The 16,634-nt window shown below is 50.2% G+C and overlaps 1 protein-coding gene across 3 annotated transcripts in view; it reads right to left on the bottom strand.

The window, feature by feature from the left end:
• Positions 1-16,634, bottom strand: part of TTYH3 (tweety family member 3) — an 89,446-nt gene that overhangs the window by 23,092 nt on the left and 49,720 nt on the right. For all 3 annotated transcript variants that reach the window (XM_073553728.1, XM_073553726.1, XM_073553727.1), the window contains exons 8-12: positions 12,105-12,160; positions 4,244-4,336; positions 4,032-4,124; positions 3,811-3,947; positions 2,645-2,821 (exon numbers count right to left, since the gene is read on the bottom strand). In XM_073553728.1, the coding sequence (XP_073409829.1) occupies positions 2,645-2,821; positions 3,811-3,947; positions 4,032-4,124; positions 4,244-4,336; positions 12,105-12,160 (556 nt within the window). The remainder of the gene's footprint in view (positions 1-2,644; positions 2,822-3,810; positions 3,948-4,031; positions 4,125-4,243; positions 4,337-12,104; positions 12,161-16,634) is intronic.

Below are 16,634 nucleotides of genomic sequence, written 5' to 3'. Positions count from 1 at the left end.
CAAAAGAGTTAACTGAGAATCTATCAGTGAGCTCGTTCTGGACAGGGAAGTTCGGGTGTCCGTCATATATCCTTTTCTGAACTCCTCTCAGCGGACTTCTAACCACATCAAAGTTCAGCTCTCCATCATAGAACAAGCTCACTGGCTGATCCTCAGTTACCTCATCCTGCAGCCAGCAATGTGCAGGGAAAAGAGTATATAAAAGCGGCAACATTTGTAATGAAACCCAATAGCAAAAATTATTTTTGGAATAAAAATGAAGAAAAAAAAAAATTCTATTAAAAACATTCAAGTGCAGGGAAGTAACATAAAACACTATATCACCGCTTGTTCAATCCCCCTCTGCTCTGGTGGTCTTCACCCCATACTGATCCTACAGTGATGACATGTCATCAAACCATGTGACAGCTGCAGTCAGTCACTAGTTTCAGTGGTCTTGTGCTAAACATGCAAGTGTCGCCAATGATGCTAGTGATTGGCTGCAGCGGTTACATGCGTGTACAGCACATTTTCTCTTTAGAACCAGTATACAGATATTGTCAGGGACCACCAAATGCAATGAGGGGGGTTAAAGGACTAATACAACTATAGTGATTTATTTATTTTAACATTTCTCTGCATTTATTCAAACTTTTTTACCATCCCAGACAACCCCTTTAAAAGGGAATGTGTTGCCAGGTTTTTGCTACCCCGTTGGAAAGCAGCATGATGTAGGGGCAGAGACCCCGATTCTAGTGAGGTGTCACTTATTGGGCTGCACAGTTTTGAATGGGGCAGATCTCACAGTGTTCTGAATGCTGAGCTCTGTATAACCCCACCCACACCAGTGATTGGCTGCTTTCTGTGTACCCCAGTATTGGGGGCAGGGTTATACAGAGCTTACGAACATGGAGGACTACCTGGCAGCAGGCAGTGATAATCTCCTGCTGATAAAACAGTGATAAATGAAGCAGTAGTGCACGTGTGGGACCACCATTCCCATAATCAGAGTGTAGCAGTGGTCGAACATGCTCACTACCACTTTATTCAGAGGGGACTGTGAGACCCGAACTCTCCTGATCAATGGGTGTCCCTGTGATCATTCATTGATCACCTGTCCTGCATTGTAACCGGGCGGCCCCTTTAATGAAGTCCTGTACTTACAGCAGCAATGAGCAGAGACAGGACTGAAGCTCTGTTACTATTTCTGCTATTGGAAGGAGGGCCCTGAAGCATAAACTGCTGGCCTGTGAGGAGAAAGACCCCCACTGAGGTGCTGCACGGACGTTTTCATTTTACGCCAGTTTCGCATTCATAGCGTTAGATCTCAGCAGACACGAATGAATCCCTGTACGATTATGATGAAATTCAAATTTAGCAGCTCATTCACATCTGTCCAGGGAAATCAGTTTTGCATCAAAGTCATTGGACACGAATGGAAACGTTCCTTATTATGTTTTGGGGGTCTCCGCAGGTATGAGAAGAAAAAAAAAAATAAAAAAAAATAACTCCACGCCGCTCACCTCTCCTGCTGCCGCAGCGCCCTCCCCTTTTCTACAGCGCCGTGCGCGCAGCCTTCTCTTTGGCATCTTCACTTAGGCCTCTGATGTCACAAACTGCATTGTCCACGGCCCTGACATGCCCTCGGGTGACAAGTTGTGACTCCACGGTGTGCGTCCTGATGTCAGAGGCCCGTCGCAGAGAGAAAATGCTGGTAGGGCCTAAGAGGACATTGCGCACTCAGTGCCAATAGAACAGGCTGAAAGGGGCTGCATGGAGGATGGGATGGGGGTCTGCAGCAAGACAAGGAGTGGGATTTTTTTTCCCCACTCCTTTCCTGACGATCTGTAAAAGGGCCGGCCAGGCCGTCATCATTTTTCTAAAGGGAAAACCTCTACCCCAAATTAATTTGGATTCAGGAGTAATGCAGAATGAGCAATCCTGAAGCAGCTTCGCCCAAAGGCTGAGACTCATCATTTAAGGACCAGGTAAGAGCCAATGGAACAGGATCAAAAGGGTCGTCCACCTTCAGAACTGAAAAGCGAAAGAACCTAAAAAGCTCCCCACGGCAGTCTATATACTATGGCCCCAATTCATCAAGCGGTTTCCGCCAGGTTTCAGGCATACAACGGCTTAGAATGATGCAATTGTTTAGTGCAACTCGTAGCTGCGCACAACAAACTTAGTTTTTCCACCACTCCCTGCCAACTTTGACAACTTTTTGAAAAGCAGGCAAAGCTTTGTTGGTGAAGAGGGGGGAAAGAGGGAAGGGGTATGGCCAAGCGCGGCTGACAAATTCATAACTTACGCCCCCAAAAAAGTAATGTCAAAAACAGGATTGGAATACAGTTATTCCAGTGGTACCCCCAAAAAAGTAATGGGGTATATTACAAAGATTGATAGGCTTACAAAAAGCTGACAATTAAAAAAAAAAACAAAAAAAACAATTACTCACTCATTTCATAAAAGGTTCCATTCATTTTGATGACTTATTTGATGCAAATGTTGATGTAAGATTCACCACATTAAAATGAGAGAAATGACTGTGAAGGCCACAAAGTATGACGTGAAATTCTGATGAGGAAGAGGCATGTGCGCAGGCGCCACAATCTTCTCGTTCTCTGTCCTATATATTCTACCTTTGTATTCTGTGAGTCGGACTTACATGTACTCTGTGACAGGCGCGTTGCTCACGGTATGTGCAGCCGCCGGGATACTTGTCTCGCTGCCGTAGCTGCTCCCACAGCTGTACAAACTGGGCATGTGCACCCGGTAGAGGTTGTCATGAGTCTGTCGAGTCCCTGGCGTGGTGGCCTCCTCGTCTCCATCTTCATAACTACCCCTAATCAGAAACAAAAACCGGTGTACAGATTACCAATGTGACTTCATAAAAAAAAAAAAAATACCAACCTCCGATATTAAAAAATGTAATAGCTGAAATAGCGCATGTAGAAACGGAAAAGTGGAAATTCATCTATTATTTCCCATAAAGAATGAAATTCCAAATACCGGTACATGGCCAAAAAGTCTATTAGACAAAAAAATGCTATATATCTGCTGTACAGCCACTAGGGGGCAGAGGAGACACAGGAATAAATTCATATAATGTATTAAAAAATAAAATGCAGAAAAAAAAAAAAAAAGGCTACTTAAAGGACCAAGAGGCCAAAAAGAGTAGCAAGAAAACTGCACAATTGTGGAAAATCCCAAAACGTCTCTTTTTAGAGCTCATGTTATAAGATAGTATTGGTAGACCACACATTTTGAGCTTCGACAAGCCGTTCCCCAGGTTACCCCCTAAGCACGTAGTCTCCAAATAAAGCTTTACTTACCAAGACCATGAAATGTAAATTAGAGGCAATCTACAGAACCATTTGCCTTAAAAATACCTTTTCTGTTATTTTTACTTCCATGTGTGCCTCTTACTGCTGCTAATCTATGTTAGAGATAAAAATCAGTCTCTTTCCCCTTCTGGCAGCTGACAGGAGTTTTCCAAGCTAGACAGCCTTGACACTGTAGAAACTGTACTCCTGTCCTGACAAAAGAGTAATTTCTATTGGTTGATCGGTAGCAAAAATGAGAACACTGAGCAGAGATCTGGCCACAGTGAGTGACTGATCACGTGTGTTCACCAGTACTCCGCGCCTTCAGTGGACATCCACACTGCTATACACTTCACACACCAGGTGGCGCCACACTGCAATTATAGGTCATATCCAGAGTGTCCATGGCAAATGTTCGTTTTTTTATGATCTATATTATGGCACAGTACCCAATATTGTCCTACGGTAAAGGAACCTCTGATGATAACCAATCCGGTCGTTGACTCACCTCCTCTGCTGCCAGGTATGGGGCACACTGCAAACTATGGAGCTGAACATCAGGGCCGTGACGAAGGAGAACAGTACCAGGTAGATGAGCCCCTCCACGCCATCGTAGCAGAAACCAGTGAGGGACTGGACGTAATCCTTAAGGGGGGCAACAAACGAGACGTCTTAACCTTTGCAGATCACCAGCATAAAAGTCGCAGGCACGGTCAGCATGAGCCTTACCAGATGTAAACCACGGCAGTCCACCAGAGCAGTGAGATGCTGCAGGTTAATCTCCGTAGAGTTGAGGACTCCCTGTATGTTCACCAGTTTATCCTGTGTGCAAGGAAAGGTCAACCTGTTACGGCGCCACTGACACATCAGACCCCACAGGTGAGACCACCGCCAACGACTGACGGAAGGCTAAGAGTGCAGGGTGGTGATAGACGGCTTACCATGGACTTGGGGTAATCTTTAACGGCAGACCTCAAGAGATCCAGGACATCATCCTGCATCTCCACCAGGGCTTTATGGCCGCTCGACAACATCTAGAAGAGACCCACAAGGACGTTAAGGACATTTCTACATCAAAGACCGAGCATTCCCCAAATTGTTCTATTACAGACCCCTGTTCTCCAAATAGTTGGTGTTCAGAGTGCAGGAACTACAACCAAGATGTTGCTAAAGGGATTTCCAAGATTCCAGATGCTAAAGGGCAGCACGGTGGCTCAGTGCTTAGCAAGGACAACATCTGCAAGGAGTTTGTATGTTGTCCCCGTGTTTGCCTGGGTTTCCTCCCACACTCCAAAGACATACTGATAGGGAATGTAGATTGTGAGCCCCATCGGGGACAGTGATGAAAATGTGTGCAAACTGTAAAGCGCTGCGGAATATGTTAGCGCTATATAAAAAAATAATCATCATCATCATCATCATCATCATCATCGTCATCGTCATCATCATCATCATCTCTTACACAGGATAAATGACATATTAAAGGGGTATTCCACAGGATTTGCTATAAATATCTGAGGACTCATGGCGAAAATGGGCGTACCCCGGTCTCAACAAATCTGGGGGAGGACTGTATAGAGTGCTAGCCTCACATATCAAAGTGTAGAGGTCTGCTCTGGGAATCCCGTAGAAGTGAATGGAAAAACCCACAAACATGGGTGTTCAATCACTCAGCGAACCCAGGCAATCTACATGCTGCATGTATGGGGCACGCTCAGGAGACGGGTTATTCATCAGGCGCCAGAGTCTGATCGCTGCGATCAGAGTTAGCTCGGAATACAGCAGTTTGACCTCTTGAATACCACCGTGCATCGTGGAAGTGACCGCTTGGTTCAGGACCCCCAATTAAAAAAAAAAAAAAAAAGTAAAAAAAGGTAAAAAAATAAATAAATAAATGAAAAAAATATTTAGTTCATATAGTTCAGATTTCATAATCAACCCCATTGTGTTGGAATGCAAATTAAATCTAAGGAAAAGAAACAAACAAAAACATGGATTTTTGTGAGTACTCACCGTAAAATCCTTTTCTCCGAGACGCTCATTGGGGGACACAGAGACTGTGGGTGTGTGCTACTGCAGTCTGGAGGCTGACACTAGGCATACAAAAAACAAGTTAGCTCCTCCTCCACCGCATACACCCTCGCCCCTATAGCGGGCGGAAACCAGTTTAGTGCAAAAGCAGTAAGAGGACATACAAAAATTAGCCTTAATGCAATAAATCATATGTCTGAAAAAGGGATCACCCTGCCTTAAACAAGAAAATATGTTAAATAATAAGTATGAGCCAACCGGCTATCAGGGTGGGTGCTGTGTCCCCCAATGAGCGTCTCGGAGAAAAGGATTTTACGGTGAGTACTCACAAAAATCCATGTTTCTCCTTCGTCTCATTGGGGGACACAGAGACTGTGGGACGTCCTAAAGCAGTCCCTGGGTGGGATAACACTCACCGATCCAAGCCGCATGCTTTCCTGTTTAAAGGTGTGCCACTGCTGCTTGGAGAATTTTTCTGCCCAGGCTCGCATCTGACGAAGCCTGAGTATGCACACTGTAATGTTTACAAAAAGTGTGCAGGCTGGCCCAGGTTGCTGCCTTGCATACCTGTTCTGCCGAAGCCTGGTGCCGAAGCGCCCACGAGGCGCCCACTGCCCGAGTAGAGTGCGCCCTTACTCCAGCTGGAACTGGCGTGCCTCTAATACGGTAAGCCTCCTGAATGGTTAGGCGAATCCATCTGGCTATGGTTGACCGTGAGGCTGCGAGGCCCTTCCTGCGCCCTTCGGGGATCACAAACAAAGAATCCGTCTGGCGGAAAGGTGCTGTCCTCGACACGTATCTCCTGAGAGCTCTTACCAAATCCAATGTGTGGAGCGCCTTTTCCACCCTGTGAACTGGCGCTGGACAGAAAGAAGGCAGCACAATGTCCTCAATATGGAACGAGGACACCACCTTTGGTAAAAAAAGGTGGCGGAGGCCTAAGGACTACCTTGTCCTTAAAAAAGGTCAGGAAAGGGGCTCTACAAGATAACGCTCCCAACTCCGATACTCGCCTAATGGATGTTATGGCTACCAGGAACACAACCTTTCTGGATAGATATGCCAATGAAACATCCTGTAGTGGCTCAAACGGAGCCTCCTGTAGTACAGACAGGACCAGATTAAGATCCCAGGCCTCCAATGGTGCTCTGAAGGGGGGTACTAAATGAACGACCCCCTGCAGGAACGTTCTGACCTGCAAATTGGTAGCGATCTTTCGCTGAAACAGGACCGACAGGGCCGATATCTGTCTTCTAAGGGAACTTGGCGCCAAACCTGCGTCTAGGCCAGACTGAAGGAAAGCCAGTATGTTGGGCACAGAGAAGGACAATGGCGGAACCCCGTGTTCCCGACACCACTGGAAGAAAACCTTCCAAGTGTTATAATAGATCCTTGCCGAGGCTGGCTTTCAGGCCCTAACCATTGTCGCGACTACCTCGCGCCCAAACCCCGCCTGGGTCAGCACCCAAGATTCAATGGCCACGCCGTCAAACGCAGGGCCCCTAAGTTCGGGTGGCAGATCGGTCCCTGGGACAGTAAATCTGGTCGTTCCGGTAGCCGCCATGGTACGTCTGCGATGAGCTGTACCAGATCCGCGTACCATGCCCGTCGGGGCCAATCCGGGGCCAGCAGAATTGCAGGAACCCCCTCTGTCTTGATCTTCCTGATAACCCTGGGGAGAAGTGGCAGCGGCGGGAACAAGTATGGGAGCCGAAATTGGTTCCAGGGTATCACCAATGCGTCCGCTGCGATTGCTTGCAGATCCCGAGACCGGGCGACAAACACGCCCACTTTGGCGTTCTTCCTGGAGGCCATCAAGTCCACGTCTGGTGTTCCCCAGCGCTGGCAAATCTGCTGGAACACCTCGGGATGTAGTGACCACTCCCCGGCCGTGATGTCCTGGCGGCTTAGGAAATCCGCTGCCCAATCCTCGACGCCTGGAATGTGAACCGCTGAGATCATCGAGTGGCTCCTCTCGGCCCAGCGGAGCACATGTCCCACCTCGCGCATGGTTGCCCTGCTGCGTGTGCCCCCATGGTGATTCACGTACGCCACTGCCGTGGCGTTGTCCGACTGAATCCGAATCGGGTATCCTGCTAGCACGTGTTGGAACTGCTGCAAGGCCAGCCGTATTGCTCGAATCTCCAACAGATTGATAGGGAGACGAGCTTCCTGAGGCGACCACTGCCCCTGTGCCGTGTGGTGGCGGAAGATTGCCCCCCAACCGGAGAGACTCGCATCGGTCGTGATCACTAACCAATGATCCGGAGGAAAGGGCTTTCCCTGCAGAAGTGACCGATCGCGTGTCCACCATTGAAGAGTCTGTCGGACCTGAGAGGACAACCTGCACGGGTGATCGAGTGAGAACGGGCTCCTGTCCCAAGCCGCTAACAGGGCATGCTGCAGGGGGCGGAGATGAAACTGAGCAAACGGGATTGCTTCCATCGCTGCCACCATCCTGCCCAGGACCCCCATCCCGAATCGGATAGTATGGAGGCCTGGCTGTTGAAGTCTTCGAGCTCCCTGTTGGAGTGCCCGAGCCTTGTCCTGAGGGAGAATTACCAATCACTGGGAAGTATCGAATATCATCCCTAGGAAAACAATCCTCTGGGCCGGTGTGAGGAATGATTTCTTCCTGTTGATCATCCATCCTAGACGAGACAAGGTATCCAGTGTGATGGTGACACTCTCCTCGCACGCTGGACGGGACGGGCCCTTTACCAGAAGGTCGTCCAGGTATGGCAACACCACAATGCCCCGGGAATGAAGAGTGGCCATGGCGACCGCCATCACCTTCGTGAATATTCTGGGGGCCGTGGCCAAACCGAAAGGCAGAGCCACAAACTGGAAGTGCCGTCCCTCGACAGCAAACCGTAGGAATCTCTGATGCGGGGGAAAAATAGGGATGTGTAAATAAGCATCCTGAACATCGATTGAGGCCAGGTATTCTCCCTTCTCCATGGAGGATATAACCGACCGGAGGGACTCCATGCGAAAATGCCTGACCCTGATGAACCTGTTTAGTAGCCTTAGGTCCAGAACCGGCCTTACCGCTCCATCCTTTTTGGGCACTGCGAACAGGTTGGAATAAAACCCTTGGGTTCTTTCGCTCCTTGGCACCGGAACGATGACCCCTTTGTGCTGCAGCACTTCGATGGCCCCCGTAATGCCTCTGCCCGAGACCTTGACTTGGGAAGCCGGGAGGGAAAAAATCGTGTTGGCGGACGTTTTATAAACTCTATCTTGTACCCGGAAGATATCAGCTCCGTCACCCATGCGTGGCGTGCCACTGCAGCCCATATGTGACAGAACCGGCGCAGACGACCGCCAATCCTGCTGTCCTCGGGTACCGCACTTCTTGAGTCATTTTGTAGAGGGCCTCTGGGACCTGGCCCCCCTTGATCTGGGCGGACGCCCTCGCATCCTACCCAGCGGGTTGGTCCTGTAGGTGACCTGACGCTCTTTGTCATGGTTATAGTGTGCAGGAGCGGGGGTACTGGCCGTTGCCGTCCACGCGGGGGCGCGAAATGCCCGAAAACGCGCCTGAGGCTGACGAAATGGCGTCCTTGTTTTCTGTTGTGGGAGAAAACTACTTTTACCCCCTGTTGCGTCCGAAATGAGTCTATCCAATTCTTCCCCAAATAGTCGGTTACCCTGAAAGGGCAGGGAAGTCAAGGATTTTTTAGACACCGAATCAGCCCGCCACAGCCTTAACCACAAGGCTCTCCTAATGGCGATTGCGTTTGCTGCTGCAAGTGCTGCGCTATTAGCTGCATCCAAGGATGCATTAATTAGATAGTCAGATCGCAATGGCGGGTGACTTATCTCGGCCACCTCTGCTGGCAACTCTCTATCCTGCAGGATCTCATTTAAAAAGTCCGACCAGGACATCATGGCTTTGGCTACCCATGTTGCCGCAAAGGAAGGGAAGAGCACTGATCCTGATGCTTCGTACACCGAGCGCGCTAATCCCTCTATGAGCCGATCCGTGGGGCCTTGATGGCCGAACCACTAGGCACTGATAACAGGGATCTTGAGGCCAGGCGGGATACCGGGGGATCCACCGCCGGAGACTCTGCCCATTTTTTACAGAGCTCTGGCGCAAATGGATATCTTGATCCTAGCGTCTTCTGTCCTGAAAAATGCTTGTCTGGCCGTTCCCGGTGCCGCTGCACTATATCCTCGAACTCAGGATGAGTGCTGAACACTCTCCGCGGCTTCCGGGCCTTTTTAAAAGACACCTTATGCCCTGCGGTTAGGGTGACCTCATCATCAATACCCAGAGTCTGGTTGACAGCCTCATTGAGACTGTCCACCGTCTCCCGGCACCCTGGGGTGTCCAGGTCCAAGGATTCTTCCACATCCTCTACTGAGCTCTGCTCGCTCCCTGAAAGGGGTGACGGCGAGCGTGATGCCACACTCGCAGATGCTGAAGCACCGGAGGGGCCTGGCGACACCGTATGGGTTCTCTTCCTATGTGCCTGCCTAGAGAGAGTGCGGCCCCTGCAGGCCGGCGGATCATGTGAGGAGGCAGAACCCTCCCAACCAGGCGAGCCGTCATCTCTACCCCTATCCGGGGCCTGAAGGGTCTCAATTGTCTTTGTTAATGATACCATAGACCGAGAGAGGGATACCGCCCACTCTGGGGGTTCCGGACCCCTGGGCTCTGCTGCGGGGGAGGGCTCCTGGGCGCGTTCGGTGTCACAGGTTTCACATAATTTACTGGTCTGCGCTCGTGGGAATCTAACCCCACAGGAAACGCATGCGGCATAGAAGGATGTGTGCGCTTTACCTTTTCCAGACATACTGCTGGAATAGGCCAGAAAAATAAATAGATAAATAGATTCTCTCTCTCTCTCTCTATATATATATATAATTTTTTTTTTTTTTTTTTTTTTTTAAGGAGGGCGAATGCGGAGGAGAGGGGAGCCCTATATGCCCTAGCGTGGCCTTCAGGCCGGGGTCACACTTACCCCTCTGCAAGTCCTTTCCCGGCTCCTGCCGTGGGAGGCCCCTCCAGCTGCGTTGGTGGTGGTCCCCGGGACTGCCGCGCTTTGTGCAGTAAGCTGCGCTTCCTGCGGCCTACCCCGGACTGCCGTCGGGGACTCCATTTTATCCGGCGCCCGCCATGCCAGGAGGGGGGCGGCGCCGGAAGTGACGCCGACGGACGCCGCGCTGAGGGCGGGACTTCCGCCCGCGGACCAGGCCGGAGCCGCGGCCTAAATTACGATACCCCCCGCCCCGGATCCTGTAACGCCGATACCGGGGACGGGGGCCGCCGAAGCGCCGCCGCCTAAGACGCGGCCGGAGCGCACTTCCGCCCGCGGCCTAGGCCGAAGCCGCGAGCTAAATTAATGGCGCTACCCACCTGGGGTCCAAACGCCGGGCCCCAGCGACGTCCTCTCCTCCACCTCCTGTGCAGCCACTGCCCGCTCTGCCCCAGGTATTGGGGGGGGGGGTTGTTCCACCTGACTCTGCGCCCAGGGCCCTCCGCACCTGCTAGTCTCCTTCTTGGACGGTGCAGGCACCCTAACTCCGTCTGCCCTGTAGGGGCGAGGAGAGGGACCGTCCGCCGCCGTGCAGCACCGCCGTCAAGCGTTGGTGGAGCAGTGGGGGAGCACAGACTAGTCTTGTGCCCGTGTGCAAGCCCATGGTTTCCATACCTTGGGGTGGACAGGGCCAAGTCTGGCATAGTGTCCCACGTCGCGGGAGAGGAGACGTGGAGGGACTCTCGCACGTAGTCGCCCGTTGCTGGTTTGGGGAAATCGGATCCTTTCTATAGGATGCGTTGCCCCTTCTCGTCTTCAAAAAAATAACGAACACGAAAAATAGATGTCTGGGGAAAAGTCCCAGAGGTGTCCCTCGGTGCGGGAAAGGATACGCGGAGCGATGCTCAACGCGTGCTCGCCCGTTGATGGTTTGGGGAGATCGGACCCTTTCTATAGGATCCGTCGCCCCTATCTCCTCTTCATAGTGACAACCGAAAAAGAAACCTAGTCTGGAGAAACCAGACTGCGTGTGCCTCCATAGACACTAAGCAAAAAACTGGTTTCCGCCCGCTATAGGGGCGAGGGTGTATGCGGTGGAGGAGGAGCTAACTTGTTTTTTGTATGCCTAGTGTCAGCCTCCAGACGGCAGTAGCATACACCCACAGTCTCTGTGTCCCCCAATGAGATGAAGGAGAAAAAATATTTATTTGGTTTTGTTTTATTTTGTTTATAATTTCTCTTCCGTCCAGAAAAAAAAAATATCAATCAGAAATCTATATGGACCACAAAAACAGCAATGATAAAAACCTTCAGCTCGTACTGCAAAAACAAGAAAAAAAAAAAAAAAAAAAAAAACATCGAACTCCCAAACAACATCAGCCAAAAAATGTTAGTTATAGCTCATAAAAAGGTAAAGAGGAAAAAAAAAAAAAAAATAAAAAATGAAGGACAACAGGGACTCTTTCTCCCAAGGGTTCGTAGAAGCCTTGAGCCGGCCCTCGTCTCACCTCTTGGACCTGAATCTGGCAGATAGTAATGTGGCGTCATGGCTGCAGCTAAAGCCACAGAGACCAGGGCAGCGGCGGAGACTCAGTGCTGGACCCAGAGCGGGTCAGCAATGTTCAGTTTGGGAGTTTAGAACTATACATCTGCATATGGCAGGAATTTGGTAAAAGAGGAAATCCCTCATAATACACCTCTTCCAAAATGCAGCGGGGCTGTAATCATGCGGCTTCAGCCGCAGACGAACGGGGTAACAGAAGCGGCACGAGGTCAGACCTACCTGCTGGAAAGGATTAGCAGATCCGGGGTTGCAGAACAGATAGTAGTTTAAAATTTCTAAAAAAAGAAAAAAAAAGTGATATAAATAAATGTATGAAGTCTTCCCACAGCCGGAGCCGTGACTCCGCAGGATTTGGGTCTTATCAGCAGAACGCAGACGGCAAAGCATTTAGCATAGAGATGAAGGACTGCGGGGAATCGCTGGGGACGGAAAACCTTTTACATTAGACCTACGCGGCACGCTCATATCTCTCACTTCTACAAGGGCGATGAGACTCAGCTGGAGCCGTAAATGGACGCCCGTCACGTCAGCTTCATTTACAGGAACGCTTCACATTTATGCAATAGTAATTAGCTTCCCAGTGCCAAACGGTGGTCGGAGATGATGGCCGGATTTACAATGCGGTAAAAGGAGCGATCAGCTAATAAAACGTGCCTGTCTTGACGTAGGTCTGAGCAAGAGCAGTGGTCGGGTGGCGCCGGTGATGACAGACAGCGCCATACTGGCCCCGTGTTACATCTCAGGCTGCTCGGGCGCTCCCAGTCAGATATTAGCAAATGCATCCAATCAAAAATATATTATAGTTCTTCTGATTAGCCCATGTGCAGGGCATTGCAGTAGCTTAGATATCCATTGTTACGACCACAATACTAACTATCACTATATGACTGATCGTAACCATGGATACCTGAGCTACTGCAATCCCTGCACATGGGTTAATCAGAAGAACTATACTACATTTCTCATTGGAGATATTTGCTATTATCATTACATCTACTACATATTGAGATAGGATCTTGGATATGTGAACAGCCCTTTAATGCTAAGAAAGTCAACATACACCCTATTGCATACACATAGACATGACTGGTGGCTGTGACCTATATATTCCTTATGTGTCACCCCTATTTACTCATAGATTGTAATTTTGCAGTATTTTGGACTATGGCGCTCCCAGGCACGCTTGATTACTGGAAGCATTGGTAACGAAATCAGATTTGTTTCTAGCGCACACAAATTCTTCAAAGGACTCGCTCCGCACGGCTCGACAGGTTTGTTTAGCATCTGAATAAGAACATGACAGCTATAAATATAAGTCTCCGATCTGCAGATTCGGCAGACGGTGCAGAGGGGGAAGGCTGGATACATTGCAGGAGACGTCCTGGGATACAGCAGATCCTGACGAGAGCCTGGCAGTATGGCTGCCCCCCACCCCGCCGCCACCGTCTCATTAATGCCTGTGCTTCGGCTTCTCAATGTTAATAAGCCGCACTTGTCAGACACCGCTGCCTCTCATTTCACACCTTGGATCCGCTAGATGCAAAATATTTCAAAGCAAAAGAAAAAAAAAAAATAATGTCTGACCCTGAAAAAAGGCAACCATAGGAAGCGAGGGATAAAAATAGAGAGAAGGCGGCGGCAGTGGGAAGGCGAGGAAAGGGCTTGTCCCGGCTTATGAAATTGATGTTCTAGGTCATCAATATTATGTCAGTGGGGGTCCATCAGGCACCCCCCACCCAACTAGTTTCAGCTCTGGCTGGATGCACAAAACGTGCAGAGACGAAGCCGCACAGCTCCGTGTACGGTGTAGGGGCCACCGCCTCTGCAGCTCATCACCTACTGAAGTGCATAGGGCCAGAGCTGCAGTACCAGGAACAGCCACTACACCGTGTAAGGAGCACCATTAACCCAAGCTGATGACAGCTGATCGGTGTGTGTGTGGGGGGGGGGGGTCAGGGATAATGCACTCCACTAATCTGATACTGATCACCTCTCTAGGCAGCGAGGGGTGGGACAAAGTGGGAGGAGGAAACAAAGGGAGAGAGGAAAAGAAATACAGAAATGAGGAAATAAGGAATAATGAATGTCAATCACTGCAGAGATTCAGAATCTGCATATAATTATAGTATCCGTCCTGTGCCGACCTCGCTCACATGGAGCCGATATCTGATCACAATCAGCCATAACATCATGTCGACAGTTTGGGCGCAATCATGACATTGGAGACAAAACAAGTCCAACCCCAGGTAGTAAATGCGCCATCAGACGTTGCCAGCCCGACGGACATCCAGAGAAGAGTCCTTCCTCTCTTTCCTGATGTCTGAATGAGAGCGCTGAATATTTCATGCCTCCTCCCCGGAGACGCGGTGCGTGCGGCACCAGAGAGCAGGCGAGCGGCCGGTGGACAGATGTGCTGGATAATTCATGGCTCCACTTTGCGGCTGCTTCCACCAGCTGTTGTTCTCTTTGTTGTGTGACTCGCCCGGCTCAGCTCAGCCATTACACTGTAATTAGCAGAGGGCAGCGCAATTTCGGCTTCCTAACCTGCATTAGATCATGGCTAGCAAACTGTCAAGTGCATTTTTTGGCAATAATACATATGGTAGAACGATGTTAGGAACAGCATCAGACGGGATAGTGGCTCGTGTTGTGGGAGGTGTACAGCGTGAATGAGCTTTGTTAAATTAGAATCATATGACTGCTGCCTTCCAGAAAATGCGCCACATTTCTTAAAAGGCGTGTCCTGGTATTGCAGTTCCACTGAATAACTGCAATACCAGACACAGGTACCTTTGGGCAGTGGTGGCGTTCATTGGGGTGAGGGACTAAGGGAGGCGAGGCATTGAGGGCGAGCGACGGGGGGAGGCGGGGCATCGAGGGCGAGCGACGGGGGGAGGCGAGGCATCGAGGGCGCGCGACGGGGGGAGGCGAGGCATCGAGGGCGAGCGACGGGGGGAGGCGAGGCATCGAGGGCGAGCGACGGGGGGAGGCGAGGCATCGAGGGCGAGCGACGGGGGGAGGCGAGGCATCGAGGGCGAGCGACGGGGGGAGGCGAGGCATCGAGGGCGAGCGACGGGGGGAGGCGAGGCATCGAGGGCGAGCGACGGGGGGAGGCGAGGCATCGAGGGCGAGCGACGGGGGGAGGCGAGGCATCGAGGGCGAGCGACGGGGGGAGGCGAGGCATCGAGGGCGAGCGAGGCGAGTGAGTGGTAGGGGGGATTTTGGACCAATGAGAGAAAGGGGGGAACAAAAATGAGATGAAGTATAAAAAGTGGGGAGAGGGGGGGAATGGAATCGAGAAATAGGGGATTGAAAAGAGCAATAAGGAAAGGAGGAGATAGAATGTCAAGTGGCACATTCATATTTGCGATTTGGGGGGCGATATACAAGTCAGCTGAACATAGAATGACTATCTGTTCTGGAGAAGGAAAGCAGGGGTGAGACCTGTGATGTATTATCCTCCACAATAATTACTGCTCTTGAAGGAACGGATCAATCTCACATTAGAGCGAGTTTAGCTCCAATGTGTCGTGAGCAGCGGCCGCCTGCCCTCCATCGCCTCCTCCACTGATGTTTTAAATAGGGTTTCATACAAACGCAGAGTGACAGGCTGCTGAATTAGACATGAGCAAGAGCGTCAGATGAAAGCTTCATCTCCAAAGTGTAAAGTCTTGTTACCGGGATGTACCAGAATGAAGATTTCTTGTCCGGTATGGTTTCGTCCCGTATTACTGGAGCTGTACCGAGTCCGTGCACCATGTAAATACGGGAACATTACATTTATCTGCAGTAGTGCAGAGTAGCTGGAGATGTAAAGAAGGACATGGCTGAAGTAAGAGGCAGTCTCAGACACAGACGCACATACAGCTATTTGATGGTGCCTTTTACTCTGGCTCATAGTTATCTCGTCCATGTCTAATTCAATTAACCCATTCTTAGATTTTGGCTGCATGTGCCCAACCTGTTGGACATGCTGTCGAATGTGGCGGTGCTAATGTTCTCTTAAGTCTTTTCTGTTTTTGCTACTAAACGGGGCTGTGTTGTGTTACCCTTGGATTAACTTTGCTTTCGAGGTAGCCTGCTGGCATTGAGAGCTGCTGTGTAGCTTGCCGTTACATAGATTGCACTCTGCAGGCGAGTCCTAGGCGGGATCTCCCCAAGAATCAGTGGGGTCCTAGCAGGTGATCCCTGCAGACTATGGGAGCAATAAGCCATAATGTCACAATGTGACATTTCACAGTAAAATGTATAAAGTTGTTCAAATGGGGGCCGTATAGCCGAAATTTGCATTGGCGCAGGCCTGATGAGTGTGACGGCCTGGTGGCATAATCCTAATGAAAAGCTCTCGCTAATAAGCCATTATGTCGATCACCTGCTATAAAGGGTTAAAAAGCTGAAAGATCATGACACACGAAAGAGTATGATCGGCTTAATGCTCTAATGGAAGAAGCCGAGCATTGGGGGGGGGGCGAGTAGTGGGTCTAATCTTTGTTAATGGAGGCTGGAGAGCAGATGTAGCATGCCCGGGTAAGGCTTAAAAGGTGAGAGGAGAGGAAACAAATAACCAGCAGTAAAATGTGACATCTCGGCTCAGGTCAGTGGAAAACATGCCAAACCTTTACTTCACCTTTGCCTTTTAGGCATCTATCCCTTTAACCTTTAAGGCTATGTGCCCACGTAGCGGTTTTCAAACGCTCAGGAAACGGGTTCTCCTTCCCAGAAAACGCGCGTTTTTTCTGCAAAAAAATG

The sequence above is a fragment of the Dendrobates tinctorius genome, unplaced genomic scaffold, assembly GCF_039654945.1.
Source record: "Dendrobates tinctorius isolate UK_male_01 unplaced genomic scaffold, ASM3965494v1 ptg000202l, whole genome shotgun sequence".
NCBI lineage: Eukaryota > Metazoa > Chordata > Amphibia > Anura > Dendrobatidae > Dendrobates > Dendrobates tinctorius.
Note: the sequence above shows the minus strand (reverse complement) of the source record. Positions and strands in the feature narration are given on the sequence as shown.